Source organism: Mixophyes fleayi, chromosome 6 (genome assembly GCF_038048845.1).
Source record: "Mixophyes fleayi isolate aMixFle1 chromosome 6, aMixFle1.hap1, whole genome shotgun sequence".
Lineage (NCBI taxonomy): Eukaryota > Metazoa > Chordata > Amphibia > Anura > Limnodynastidae > Mixophyes > Mixophyes fleayi.
In genome coordinates, this window is record NC_134407.1 from 173,110,039 (window position 1) to 173,124,708 (window position 14,670).

The window sequence follows — 14,670 nt, forward strand, 5'->3', positions numbered from 1 at the left end:
CAGCGGGGACTGATATCTCTCCTCACTCTATTCTCCTATAGGACAGGTGGGGCAGAGACACGCCCAGGTATTGGCAGGCAGGGCACAGCGGGGACTGATATATCTCCTCACTCTATTCTCCTATAGGACAGGTGGGGAAGAGACAAGCCCAGGTACTGGCAGGCAGGGCACAGCGGGGACTGATATCTCTCCTCACTCTATTCTCCTATAGGACAGGTGGGGCAGAGACACGCCCAGGTATTGGCAGGCAGGGCACAGCGGGGACTGATAACTCTCCTCACTCTATTCTCGTATAGGACAGGTGGGGAAGAGACAAGCCCAGGTATTGGCAGGCAGGGCACAGCGGGGACTGATATCTCTCCTCACTCTATTCTTCTATTCTCCTATAGGACAGGTGGGGCAGAGACACGCCCAGGTATTGGCAGGCAGGGCACAGCGGGGACTGATATATCTCCTCACTCTATTCTCCTATAGGACAGGTGGGGAAGAGACAAGCCCAGGTACTGGCAGGCAGGGCACAGCGGGGACTGATATCTCTCCTCACTCTATTCTCCTATAGGACAGGTGGGGCCAGGTATTGGCAGGCAGGGCACAGCGGGGACTGATATCTCTCCTCACTCTATTCTCCTATAGGACAGGTGGGGCAGAGACACGCCCAGGTATTGGCAGGCAGAGCACAGCGGGGACTGATATCTCTCCTCACTCTATTCTCGTATAGGACAGGTGGGGAAGAGACAAGCCCAGGTATTGGCAGGCAGGGCACAGCGGGGACTGATATCTCTCCTCACTCTATTCTCCTATAGGACAGGTGGGGCAGAGACACGCCCAGGTATTGGCAGGCAGGGCACAGCGGGGACTGATATCTCTCCTCACTCTATTCTCCTATAGGACAGGTGGGGAAAAGACAAGCCCAGGTACTGGCAGGAAGGGCAGAGCTGTATATGTTGTACGCTTCCGGCTCTGACGGTTGACGTAACCCAGACACGCCTCCCAGGTCTCGTTTTGTTGACGCCACACCTTCCTGTGTCGGGTGGGCCCTGGGTGACCCGATTTGGGGCTGACAGGATCCCAGCGGTGGCCGGTGGTGAGTAACATGATCCATACCTCAACATTGGTGCCGGTATCCCGCCGCCCTCCGGTACCGGTTGTGTGTTTGTGTCGGTGTGAGTGTGTCCCAGGGTTGTGTGTGTGCTGTGTACACCCGCAGTGCAGACACCGGGCACTGACCCTCTCCTACACAGGCCACAGTCTGTACCATTCTATATAGGGTGACACTGAGTACTATACAGGGTGGGCAAGTAACCAATGTGCTCTTATTTCGGGGTGTACTGCTATTATTGTGTGTCTCTCTCCTATAGCTTGTGTACAATACTTTTCCATCACTTTATAGTGTGTTACATATCCTTTATCAGTCGTCCAATCAGTGTGAAATGTATAATAGTCTAGCTGTATACAGCATATTGTATTATATAACCTTTTATGGTAGTGTTAGTTTCATTATATATTGCATAGAAGTTTCCTATCTGTGTACAGTATTACATAACATCTTAAATAGTGTTGTCTATATATCACATGTGCAGAATGGTCTTTTGTTTGTATACAGTATATCTTATTATGTGATATCTTGGTGGTGTCAGCTTACAGTAACATCTAAATTTTTAGAATAGTGTCCTGGTGTCTTTATGTAAACCTATTGTGTAGTGCGGCTTGGCCCTTAACACCAGTCCTAGGGCTGTGATCTTTACAGCTATAGGGTGTTATTCTGTTATGGGTATACTCATTTGCTAAATATAACTTGGATAGTGTACCATGTACTCTGTCATAGTATCCTGCAAATGACCTACTAGTTTATATGTAAACATCTGTTTGAGATCATAGCAGAGGCTGAAAGGTGCATACTCGAAACCTGTATAATACAAGAACATACTAAGTATACTGTGGTATATATGTGTAGGAGCTCTAAACACTAGAAAGAAGAAAAAAGTAAATCATACCTGCTGTTTGGTAATAATTTCATGCACATGTAAATAAGCACTGTGTGCTTCCACTTAGAAACATTGAGAGAACCCCAGCTAAACAGGGTAAAATATTAAATTTTAAACATGTGGAAAAAATCCTTCATCTGTAAAAAGTAACATTAATATACTACATGATGGTTGTTTTTTTTTTATTATTAATTGATTTAAGACAGCATCTCACAAAGAAGTGTGGAGGACCAAAAGATATTTCCACAGATAGCCCTATTCTCATTTGCAATTAATACACCGATATTAATGCACTTAGTTGAAAAACTCTTAAGTTTGAATGTACTTACTGCACTAGAAGGAACCTATTCTTTATACTCGATTGTACATTGCAACTTATTGCACATGGTATTACCACAGGTTTCTTAGTACGCATATTGATCAAACTGTTGTGTAAGCCCGTCTACACCAATGCTGTGACCTTCTTTCAGAGAGCGGACTACTAAGCATTGATGGAAATAGAATTGTGTGGACCAAAACCCCCTTCCCCACGTGAAGTTTTATGGGTTTTTTTCAGCATTGGTATCTGTCTTTTTGGGTCGGCACATCCCACATCAATTGACTGGTGTCCATGTATTTATTTCTATTAAAATAGCACATACCTGTAGAATCATTTGTTATTTTGTAGACAAAAGACACTTCAACAATTTTTTTGAAAATAGTTGTTACATATTAATGTGTTTGCATACAGACCTGCCTGAAATGAGTTCATCATGGTGTAGTTATCTTGGGTATAGTACAATATAACATTATTTTATAGTTTTCATAGCGCTCTTTGTTTTTATGCTACAGTTGACAATGGGCCACATGGGATAAGAAGAAAAAGTTGCATATTTTATACAGAGACGTTGGATCTGTGTACAAGGTTTACCGCATACTAGTACAACACGGTATATTACAATGTGCTTTAGGAGCCAGGTAAAGTTCCGTACTAGCGGTAAAATGTCATGGTTAGTTTAGTGTTGAATCACAAGTCCAAGGTCTGAGTAACATTTTATGATATCAGCTAATGTCTTTAGTATTGAGAATGCTAATGGTGAAATACACCGTCTGGATACTCGCCAATGTCCACTTGAAGCTCTATGGTGAATGTTTGTTGAGGACAGGATATTTATACATAAAGCTACAAGGGCTAGGTGAGGTGGTTGGCTATGTGTGTGTGTGTATAATATATATATATATATATATATATATATATATATATATATATATATTTTATGAGATTCTTGATTTAGAATAGTTTTTTCAGGTAAATTCTTTATAATCTCTTATATTTTAATGAACATGCACAGATGGAGAGAGTTGGTGTTGTTAATAATAATAGATTTTTTTTATTTCCTCCTTTGTTATGTGTATTATGATATATTATGGGACATTGTAAAAACACTCTTTCTTCATTGCCTGGTTTTTTGTTTTTTTTTCCTCCATAGGAAAAGGCCATGGAGTCGCCCCCACCCACCATGATAGAGGGTCTCGGCGATGAGGTTACTGTGGCAGTTGGCCTATTTATTTTATTTCTAGCACTCTCTATGGCATGGCTGTCAACCTATGTGGCTGAAGGCAGTGATCCCCTTCTGGGTAGCCTGATACCCACTGGACGTAGAGAACCTCTCCTTGGGCTCAGTAACCCCGTGCCCCCTAGTCCAGAACCACAGGGTACTGTGGAGCCACAAGTGGAGAAACCAGAAGAAGGAGAACAAGGCCAAGGTGGCGAGCAGGGTGCAGGCAGTGAGACTCCCAACCTTGACCGGATGCTGGATATTCAAGGAGTGCCTAAGCGCAGCCAGCCTGTGCCACCTGTAAGGGAAGAGGTGGAAGAGTTGGCAGCAGGGGATGCTGAAGGACAGGACAGTTCTCCAGTAGAAGAGGAAGCCAAAGCGCAGAAGAGCGTAGGCAGAGATCATGAATGGAAGAATAAAGCTGGCACAGGTCAAGAGCAGACACAGCCAGAAGAAGGACTGATCACAGTTAGGCTGAAGTTTCTGAATGAAACTGAAGAAGTGGCTTTAGTGAGGCCAGATGACACAATTGGAACTCTGAAAAGGTGAGAAGGAAATCTTGAAAGTGAAGTCTGGCAATAGGCCTAGCGTACTTCTAGAAGGGAGGTGGCACCACCTGGGCACATTTACCTTTGCAACATGTTCTAGTTTATTACATGCAAATTACATAACATCAGCAACATTTATTTATCTAGCGCCAGCAAATTCCGTAGCACTTTACAGTTGGGAGCAGTAATATACTGAACTGGGGTCTCAACCAGAAAGAAAGATAATTTTTCCTCCTATTTGTGAAGCAAAAGTCTATCACATTGGTTTATAGTTATGGACGCTATGTCTTATTTATACTGTTTTATGATCTGCTCAGTTTTGTATTTTCCTTGCTTCTTTATTAGTTTAAGCCTTGTAATCTTTTCACCATGTTGGAGAGTATGGACAGGGGCATAACTAGTCATTTGTGGGCCCCATAGCAAAAGTTTGTAAGGGCCCCCATGTACTGCCCAATGCTGAAAACGCATGTACACACATGGGGCTTTATCAGGGAATGTGGGCTGCACTCAGCTGCAGGACCCATAGTAGCTGCACCCTCTGCATCTATGGTGTTTGAGTGTGATTACATATTTATCTGTGTACTGCAGGGTTAGTTTGCCATATGTGCATTATTGTATTAGGTGTGTTTGGGACTGGTGCCTTATGGGGTTGACATAGGGTAATAAAGAAGCTTTGGATGCTCTGGGTAACATGTACTACACCTCTGTCTTTTTGTCACAGGGGAGTTTGATGTTGTTGTAGGTTTGCCTGGATTAATAATGTGCACACATTGCTGTCTGTCCCTTGCTGGCAACCTGCCTGCACACGACACATGGCATCTAGTCAAGGAAGAGTTGTTTTTTTTTCTACCATGTCTTAAAAGTTCAGCCCAGAGTATGAATGAAGCTCAGTGAGTGCTATATAAAAAATATGCATGTGTTCTAAAAAGTCAAACCCCCATAGATTTGGTATTGCTGATATGAAAGATCCTTAGACAGAAAGGAGTGTAAGGTGTACTGTTGCCTACATCACACTGTTTTACACTAGCATTCTCCTCGAGTCCTTACCCACTGCACCATGTGTAAGTAAGAGATCGTAGGTGGGTTGGGTTAAATGATAGTCTTCTAGCAGCTTAAGGGGAAAACCGTAAACTTCTTAGGGAAGATTCAGGTGATTAAGTGTAAAATGTTGGATATGTGATAGTGTGAGATATAGGATATGTGATAGTGTGAGATGTTTGTGTCCGGGAAACAGATGGTATACAGAGTGAAGTGTGGTATAATGGGGTCAGTGTAAATGTAGTGTCTAGAGATATGAGAGTAAATGTAATGATTGTATAAGTTGTCTGTCTATTTTTCTTTTTTGTCAGCCACAAAGGGAAGACTGTTATTAATGATGTGCATGGGATCTCTAAATTATGAATCAACATAATTGCCGGAGCAATAGCAAGGTGTATATCTAAGTTCAATGATAAATCCTCTAGAAAATTAAAATGTTGATTTCCGTAATGAATTTCAAGCATCAATACAAAAGGCGTTGGGTATGATATGTCAACAATGAAAATGTTTTACCATACTATCGACAATCAGAATGGTAACGTGTTCATTATGTCGCCACAGTTACAATTTTGCCATTGTGACGACAGGTATTACTGTCGATCGTCAGTTTGACAGAAAGCATTACATTTAAAAGGCAATGTCAGCACTGCCTCCGGAAGTGCATATTAAAAATAATAAAAAAAAAAAAATAGACAACCCCCACACAAAATTCGCGGAAGCCCTGAAAATGTGAACCAAGACTTTTTGACCTGTGAGCCTGATCTGGGTAAAGGCATTCTGAGGCATGCAATTCTGAAATATATATTGTAGAAAATAATTTAACACAGTATATGCTTGGATTCATGAAAGACTTGTCATCTCTACTACATGTGCTTCGTTTTTACGAAGAGGTAAGTTCAAACTAAATCCTGGTTGTGCAGATGATGTGATATATTTGGATTTTGTGAAATTGTTCCATACTGTTCTACATAACAAAGTCTGGTACATAAGACAAAAGCACTAGGTCTTAATGAAACCTTGTGTACATGGCTGTAGAATTGGGTGAATGATAGAAAATAAGGGGAGTTAGAAATGGGACATATTCCGACTGGGCAAAAGGCTGTTAGTGACATTCCACCAGAATCCATATTGGGCCCTGTCCTTTTATTAATCACCTTGTAGATGGCCTAGAAAGTAATGTGGACACTTATACTGATGATACTAAGTTATGGACGTTAAGTAACACAGAGCAGGATAGTCACTTGCTACAAAAAGATTTGGACAAAGTGGCAAACTGGACAGGTGAAATTTAATGTAGATAATTGTACAGTTATACACCTTTGTCATGGTAATAACTATGTTACGTACACATTTAATGGAAAACTGAGATGGAAAAGGAATTAGGAATACTAGGTGACAGAAAGCTAATTAGCTGCACACAGTGTCAGGTGTAGGCTGAAAAGGCAAATAAAATCCTGAGATACATTGAATAAGAGGATAAATGCAAAACATAGTTTTACTAGAGTCTAGGCCAGTGGCTGCTGGACTTTGGCAGCCAGAGCCCATAGGAGCATGTAGTACCAAAAATGTACAGAAACTGTGTTAATTAACCTCTAAGAGTCAATATGCTGCAGCCAATCAGTTGCTCTGATTGGCCGTTCGTGTATTGACCTCTTTCTATCCATACCCCTTTCATCCACTAGGGACAAGTACTCTTCAATCTATAAGGGTTTGGGATTTTTCGATTTGATCACTTATGGTGGAGTGGGGCACTATTTTTGCAGGCCTGATTCTCCTAGACCAGGCTGGTATCCTATGACAGGAGATCCCCACTCTGAGAGTCTCCCTGTTATAGCCTGACCAGTCCATACTGGCTGTTTTTGCAGGGGGATCCCACACTCCTTGTCCACAACCAGGTTACAGTACAATGATGGTTACTTAATTTAGCAGTGGAGAGGCTTTTTTTTTTTTTTATTATTTATTGTTTCTTTTTAGTTTAGTAAATATATTTGCTGCTGCAAGTCATCATCAGCACGTATCTTTACACTAGGCCGGCGGTTCCCAAACTGTGCGCCGCGGCTCCCAGGGGTGCCGCGGCGCTGTCACTGGGGTGCCGCGGGCCAGCCATATAAAAAAAAAGAAAGAACACAGTAACTTACCAATCCGCCGGGACCCAGTAGACTCCTCTCTCCCGCAGCAGCTGTCACTGACGTCGATATTCAGTGACAGCTGCTGCGGGAGAGAGGAGGCTGCTGGGTCCCGGCACCCGGCGGATTGGTAAGTTACTGTGTTCTTTCTTTTTTTTTTATATGGCTGGCCCGCGGAAAAGGAGTTAGAAGGATCGTGGCAGCGGGGGCAGAGGAGGGTGACAGCGGGGGCAGAGGAGGGTGACAGCAGGGGCAGAGGAGGGTGACAGCAGGGGCAGAGGAGGGTGACAGCGGGGCAGAGGAGGGGGACAGCAGGGGCAGAGGGCAGAGGAGGGGGACAGCGTGACGGAGGGGCGACAGAGGGCACAGGGAGCAGTGTGAGAGAGGGCAGAGTTTCTGGATGCAGGGGGGGGGCAGAGTGTCTGGATGCAGGGGGGGGGCAGAGTGTCTGGATGCAGGGGGGGGGACGAGTGTCTGGATGCAGGGGGGGGGGACGGAGTGTCTGGATGCAGGGGGGGGGACGGAGTGTCTGGATGCAGGGGGGGGGGGCAGAGTGTCTGGATGCAGGGGGGGGACAGAGTGTCTGGATGCAGAGGGGGTATTTTTACATACAACTAAATAAGTATTTCTGTCCTGACCTAAATACTTATTACAATTTTTTGACCCAACTACTTCTAAAACAGGACTGCTCAATAATTATATTGGAGGGGTGCCTTGAAAAAATTTGGAGACTCTAAGGGTGCCGTGAACTGCAAAAGTTTGGGAACCACTGCACTAGGCATTGGGAGCCGCAATGGATACACCTCCTGAGGAGCAAATCTTGAGAGGTGGCCTACTTTGAATAGACCCCATCTCCAGGGGGTGTGCTACAGTTCTGGGTGTTCTCCCCTACTGTGCAAAACTTGCAGTTACATGCCACCGATCCGCCTAATTGCAGGTCACATAGAACTCAAAAATGTGATTTGTTCCGCATTATAAGGAGATGGATTTTTGCCTCCAGCGGTTGAAGTTCCATCCAACTCTATTAGGCCCACAGTATTCAGTGTTACTGTTAACCCTGTGGATCTACTCCTGTCAGTAACTCCGCTGACTTTGTTTGATATGTAAGCTGCCCTTCATCATACTATTTATGAATGTGTGGCTGATCACTAATTATATTAAATGTAAGTGTATTTTGGAAATGGAATTATTTTTGCTTATATAAAATACAAGTTAACCCGTGCATGATACTCATGCATTCTAGTCAAATCAAGCTACTTAAGGTGTTAAAAAGGTTCTTGTCATGCATTTGGGCCATAGCCCAGGCCTCAACCACCAACCACTCCCCACTGTCACCCCCGGCAACCACCAACCACTCTCCACTGTCACCCCCGGCAACAACCAACCACTCCCAACTGTCACTTCTCCTTCAAGAAATATATATATATATTTTTTAAGTCTTTATAAACACTTTTAACAATTAACAAATTAAAAACATCTTAGTATACCAAATTTCAGCCCTTTCTGAATTTTTTTTTCCACACACACTAAGAATTTAGTAGGTCAGTGTATAACTCCGCCCAGCAGGTGGCGCTGCAGCTTGGTTTTATTTTTTCCACACAGACAGACTAACACACGCCACTAGACATTTATATTATAGATTGCAAGTCATCATCCTTGTGTAAGACCACAAGCTGTGAACGGCTCCCTAAAGTCTCTCTAACGGTTCTTTAGGTGCCAAAAACCAGTTCACCCTATGGGGCCTTTAAAGCTGACAACGGTGTCGGTGTTCTCTTGTAACTCTTGGGTCTGCAGGGCCACATTGAGTTAGTTCATTAACCCTGTAAGAGCAGGGCTCAGCTTTAAAGTCATCTGCATTTAACTTGCAAGGAAACAAGTTATAAATGGATTCATTTGATGTACAACATTTACAATGCAATTAGGATCATGCTTTATTCCCCACAGTTATGTTATTTGTTAATCCTTATAACTAATTGACTAATTCATCCCTGTTCACTACATGGGGTTACTGGTGTAATGTGAGCAGAAGCTTGTGTAGTCATATGTTGGGCATAGACTGGCTAAGTGTGAGTACAGGTGAACTATATTTTACTTACTCTGATTGTTAGTGAGCAGAGGGCTGCAAGTGACAAGGACATTGACATGATGGGAGGGGAATGGAAGTACGCAGTAGACAACAGACTGAAACTCAATCTGATGCAAGAAAATTGTGATGTCATAAACGCTTCTGTATAAATCGTTCATACATCCAACTTATAAGTACACAAATATAGCAAACACTAGTACTATTTTACTGAATATGTTATGACTGTAGCATTTTTTTTTTGTCTTCAAAGGACAGTGAGGAGTTAAGAAAAGGAATAGAATTCTAAATAGTATTTTGTATTTTCTTGTTTGTACGTCTTTGAACCAACATTGCTCACACGGTTTATAGTCTTATTTTTCTCATTTCTCTCCTCCTTCCATCAGTAAATACTTCCCAGGTCAAGAACCCCAGATGAAGCTCATCTACCAGGGACAGCTTCTTCATGACTCTTCTCAGACCTTGCGTTCCCTCCATATCGTAGATAACTGTGTCATCCACTGCCACCGCTCTCAGGCCACCGTCCCGACCTCCCCAGTAGGAGCTGAATCTGGAGGGACTTCCCAAGAGAACACTGGCCTCACGCCACCTATCGGGAACCTGATGATTCCAGTCTTTGTGGTCATGTTGGCACTGATCTGGTATTTCCGGATCAACTACCGCCAGTTTTTCACTGCTCCTGCCACTGTCTCCCTGGTAGGGGTTACTGTGTTCTTCAGTTTCTTGGTCTTTGGCATGTATGGACGATAAGGGGGAAAAAAAAAAAGACTTGGGGAAGATGGGTACAAGAACATTGAACTATTGTATAGCATTACTCTATGAGATGAAACAACAAAGCTGATTTGTATTCTGCATCAGTTCACCAATACCTTAATCAGTCTTAATCCCATGAATTCCTTGGTATTGAGGCTGGGATTAACCTTGATTATGATTTTATGGGGTAGAAATTACTGTGCGGTATCAGATATGCTTATTGTCATGGTGCCCCAGTTTATTCCCTAGTAGCCTTGTTTAACAGGTGCATATTATGTCATAAAGAATCACCTGGTAACCTTCATGACACAATGCTGGCATTGAGGTCATCAGTATGTCATTGAGGAAACAGAAAGAAAGGTTTTGTGTATATAAGGCAGTGGCACCAAGAGAATTAAGCTATGTATAAGGCTGGAGCAGAGCGACCAGCGAGTACATAGTCTCCAGGTGAGGCAGCTTCATACACTATTTGAAACAAGGATTCTCAAGGGGTGATGTTATGGTGGTACCATGATATTTTATGGATGGTAAACAATCTACTCCTCCCACCATCCTAAGAGGCACATTTATAACTTAATATATACTCCTTCCATCTAGACGCATTGGACCTCATTTAAGTTTGAAGAAAGATAGAAAATAAAAACTCAAAAAAACAAGTTTGCACCTTGGCAAAACCATGTTGCATTGCAGAGGGAGCAAATTTCAAATGTGTAGACGGATTTAGAGTTTGGAGGGGATCGTGTCTTGCCTCATCTCTAATTTTTAGTTATAACATGGTTTGTCCAGGTGCATAGTTGTTTTCTTTTTTTTATATCTCTAATTGACACCCAATATTTTTTATATAGATCTTGTGTTAATTTCCGTGTCTTGTACCAAATACAGACAATATGATGATGCATGGTATAACGTTGACCAGATCCTAGATTTTGAGAATTGTGTGCATGTTGTGATGCACTATTTTATGAACCCACACAAGCGTTATTTTATTAGTACTTGCACCTATAAATATGGGAGGTCAGTTTGAGGAGATTGTTCCCCGATGATTTGGATTTTGGGGTTTAACCCCACAAAGCCATTCAATGGTTGGTGTTATTGAGTGTAGTATTTGAAAACTGTTTAACAAGAATAACTTCCTTTGTGCATACCATGTCTTCATCAGAGATGAACCAAACCCTGTCGGACCTAAACAATTGTCCTGTGGTTACCCACCTAGTAGAGTGACGGCTGGGGTGCGGACTCGGGGCAGTTGAATCAGAGATCCCAAAACTTTGTATCACAGACGGGATTCCTTAAATCCATTGTCCAGTCTTATAATAATTCCTCTGTTCTGTAATGTTGATGGAGTGCAAATGGTAAGCGGTAGATGTTTCCATAGTGGTTGCATTATGGACTTTTAAAGAAAGAAGATAGGAGAACTCGTCTGCAATAGGATGTGTCACCTCTGCTCCCTACCCACCATTAATTACTATATAGGGAGATGGAGGAATGGGGACAAGTTTGATATCTCCAATCTATAATAAAAGCAGATTTACAGGGTTAATATATGAATGAATAAAATAATTTTGCTTCTTGATGAACTGCAATTGAGGGTCGCGAGCCTTATTTTCATCAATATAACATTTAATGAAATGAGAATTCACTCCAATGAATTGTTGTGTTACACATGTAAAAGCTTATGACACATTGGATAAAATCCATTTAAGTTAGCGGAAGTTAATTTTATTTTTAGAACCCTGATAATCTAACCTGCATCTATGGACCTGCAGCCAGAAGCTTACAGCACTGTGTGCTCGAAACGGGAAAGTCTGTCCTTGGGGGAAATTCAATCCCCCCGAAGTACTGCCGTGTTAAAGCCATTACTGTTATTACGGTGAGTTTAACCCGGCTTTTTGAGCTGCGAGCAAAAAGCCGCCGTTAAAACTACCGTAATAGCGATATTTGCTTGCACTATTACCATAATAACGGTAATAGTGCTCAGGCCGTGTTACTTTTTCAAGTAGCGGCCAATTGAATTCCCCACCTTGTGTCTATTGGGCTCCGGGGGGTATAATTACTAAACTGTAGGTTTGAAGAAGTGGAGATGTTGCCTATAGCAACCAATCAGATTCTAGTTATTTAGTACATTCTACAAAATGACAGCTGGAATCTGATTGGTTGCTATAGGCAGCATCTCCACTTTTTTGAACCCGCAGTTTAGTAAACTTACCCCTGGGAGAGGGATGGGCAGGCTTCTTTCGGCATTCCCATTCCTAGGGGGGATTTCAATTCTCCCCCGAAGAACTGCCGCGTTATGGATATTACCATTGTTACGGTAATATTAACCCGGCTTCCTGCTCGCAGCCGGTGTTGGAACTACCGTAATAACGGTGATTACGTGCACTATTACTGTAATAACGGTAATAGTTTTAGCGCTGCGGTACTTCGGGGACAATTGACTCCCCCCAGCATGCATCTAGTACAGAATTCCTTAATCTGCGTCTCCTCACATCAGAAGAAGGAACACTTTTCACACCCACAGTGACTATATTTATGTGCTAGTCCATGTGCTTATCCTGATTGACCAGTGTAGTGGCGCGAAATAGAAGCATGATGTGACAAAACAGCCTTTGCACCAGTTTTCCACTCACAAACGGGTAGCCATAATGGATGAGATCTAGTCATTCGGCACAGGAACCTATTAATACAGACGGAAGATGACCACACACATATAGCAACAAATCAGATTCTAGCTGTCATTTTTTTAGAATGTACTAAATAAATGAGCTAGAATCTGATTGGTTTTTCAAACCCACCGGAAAACTCTCAGCTTGATACATTTACCCCTTGGTGTCTGTTATTAACCTAGTTATAATTTGTGTTTGGGTCAGAGAGATACTAATGTAGACTTTCATTTAACCCAGTAGAGCCCTAATGTTAATGGGTACTATAATATATTTGGTTTACACTGTGTCAGATGTCCAACCAATATCCTCCAATGTGAGGTTTTGATGTGAATATAGCAACTTATGATGATTATATGAAAATCAAAAGTATACCCGCACTAGAATAGGGTCTTAGCCCACAGTAAATTACCATATCATACATGTATCTCAGGCTGCTCTCCTGAATATATGTAACATTCACAAAAGAAGAGAAAAAGGATATTTGTATTGGAGACACTCTGGGCCTGAATCATTAAGGAATGTAAATACCTATATATCTATACATGTCGTATTTTGCATAAAATTTCACTGCATATGCCCTGAATCCATAGCCAGAGAACGTCCAATTCATCGTGAAGCACAAAGGACCCTTACTATACCGTACGATTTCATGGGCGGAACAGGTAGGGGACTAGGTGTATGCACGTAGTCAATATACAGACTCAAGCTTTGGGCATCTCAAAGGTACGTGTTTTTCAGTCGTATCACTTGCACCAGCTACAGATCTTGTGTAAGTGCAGATTACTAGCGTATGCAACTACATGTGTTTGCACTCAGGAGCAACTCTAAAAGTACATTTTATATTCAGTAGATGTTCATAACATCCTAATAAATGTATTTTATGTGCATTCTTTTGTGACTTTATAGTTCACATATATATTGGATGTATCCTGCAGTGTATTGTGTGTTAGATCGGAGCGTACCCAGACCTGTATTCATCAACGAACATATCTTTACATCCGCTCCTTGTTGAATACAGACGTGCGTATACCTGATGTACGTGTGGTTTTTTTTTAAAACACAAACATTTGTTAATGAATCAGGCCCTCTGACTATAAATCAACACCAGTCACTAAATCAAAAGTACTATACTTTATTATTATTGGTCATACACAATTTTATGATTGTCCTCATTAAATATACTAGCAAAATATTATAAAACTAATTGCTTAAAATAAAGTAAATGTGCCTGTGGAACAATGTATTCAGGGAAAGTGAGGGTCTCTTTCTGTATAATTAGAAATATTCAAGAAGCAACTTCTTACAGGGGTGAGCTGCTCATAGAACCTGGTACAGATGGGCAATTAATAGAGTAGAAGGACAGAGTTTCTGAATGAAGGGTTCCAATTGTCAGGCGTAACGGGGGCGTTTCATACAAGACCTTGCTGCCTGTGAGTGACCATCCATGTAGACCACATACAGTAAAACCATACTGATACTCTTGAAGGGGATTACAGAAGACTTGGCGAATTCAATGTCCAGAAAATTTCCAGTGGCACCACTATCAATGAAGGCTGAGATATCAAAGGAATGAGCACCATTAGTGAAGTGCGCGGGAACCAAAACTGCATTTTTAGAGGAGATCATCTGCAGACCTAGGTGAACCTCCTTTATTTCCTAGGCCAACTCTTTTCCCAACTTATTAGGGCAGGAATGAGAAAAATGCCCTTTAGTAAAGGCACAGACCTTGTGTCCGGCTTCTATTTTTTTCTCCTGCAGAGAGACCGCAGAATCCTAATTGCATTGGTTCTTCCGTATTCAAGGACGCAGAAACAAAAGCAGATGATGAGCAAGACGGTGCCTCTTTCTCCACCTTTCTCTCTTTGATCCGTCTATCAATTTTGATGGCGAGCTGCATAAGACTCTCAGAGGATGTCTGAGAAGGGTACTGTACCAA

At 42.2% G+C, this 14,670-nt stretch overlaps 1 protein-coding gene across 1 annotated transcript; it reads left to right on the forward strand.

Annotated features, from left to right (window-relative positions):
- Positions 1–979: 979 nt before the first annotated feature.
- On the forward strand, positions 980–11,654 carry TMUB2 (transmembrane and ubiquitin like domain containing 2). The gene is made up of 3 exons (XM_075177268.1): positions 980–1,084; positions 3,455–4,068; positions 9,705–11,654. The coding sequence occupies exons 2-3, from the start codon at positions 3,464–3,466 to the stop codon at positions 10,066–10,068; spliced, it is 969 nt and encodes a 322-aa protein (XP_075033369.1). The 5' UTR covers positions 980–1,084; positions 3,455–3,463; the 3' UTR covers positions 10,069–11,654.
- Positions 11,655–14,670: the final 3,016 nt, after the last annotated feature.

Bases quoted from the DNA above. Each gene is read 5' to 3' on its own strand.
- TMUB2 (XM_075177268.1), top strand. From the start codon at position 3,464: ATGGAGTCGCCCCCACCCACCATGATAGAGGGTCTCGGCGATGAGGTT. The intron at 4,069-9,704 runs GTGAGAAGGAAA...TCCTTCCATCAG, and splicing joins ACAATTGGAACTCTGAAAAG to TAAATACTTCCCAGGTCAAG.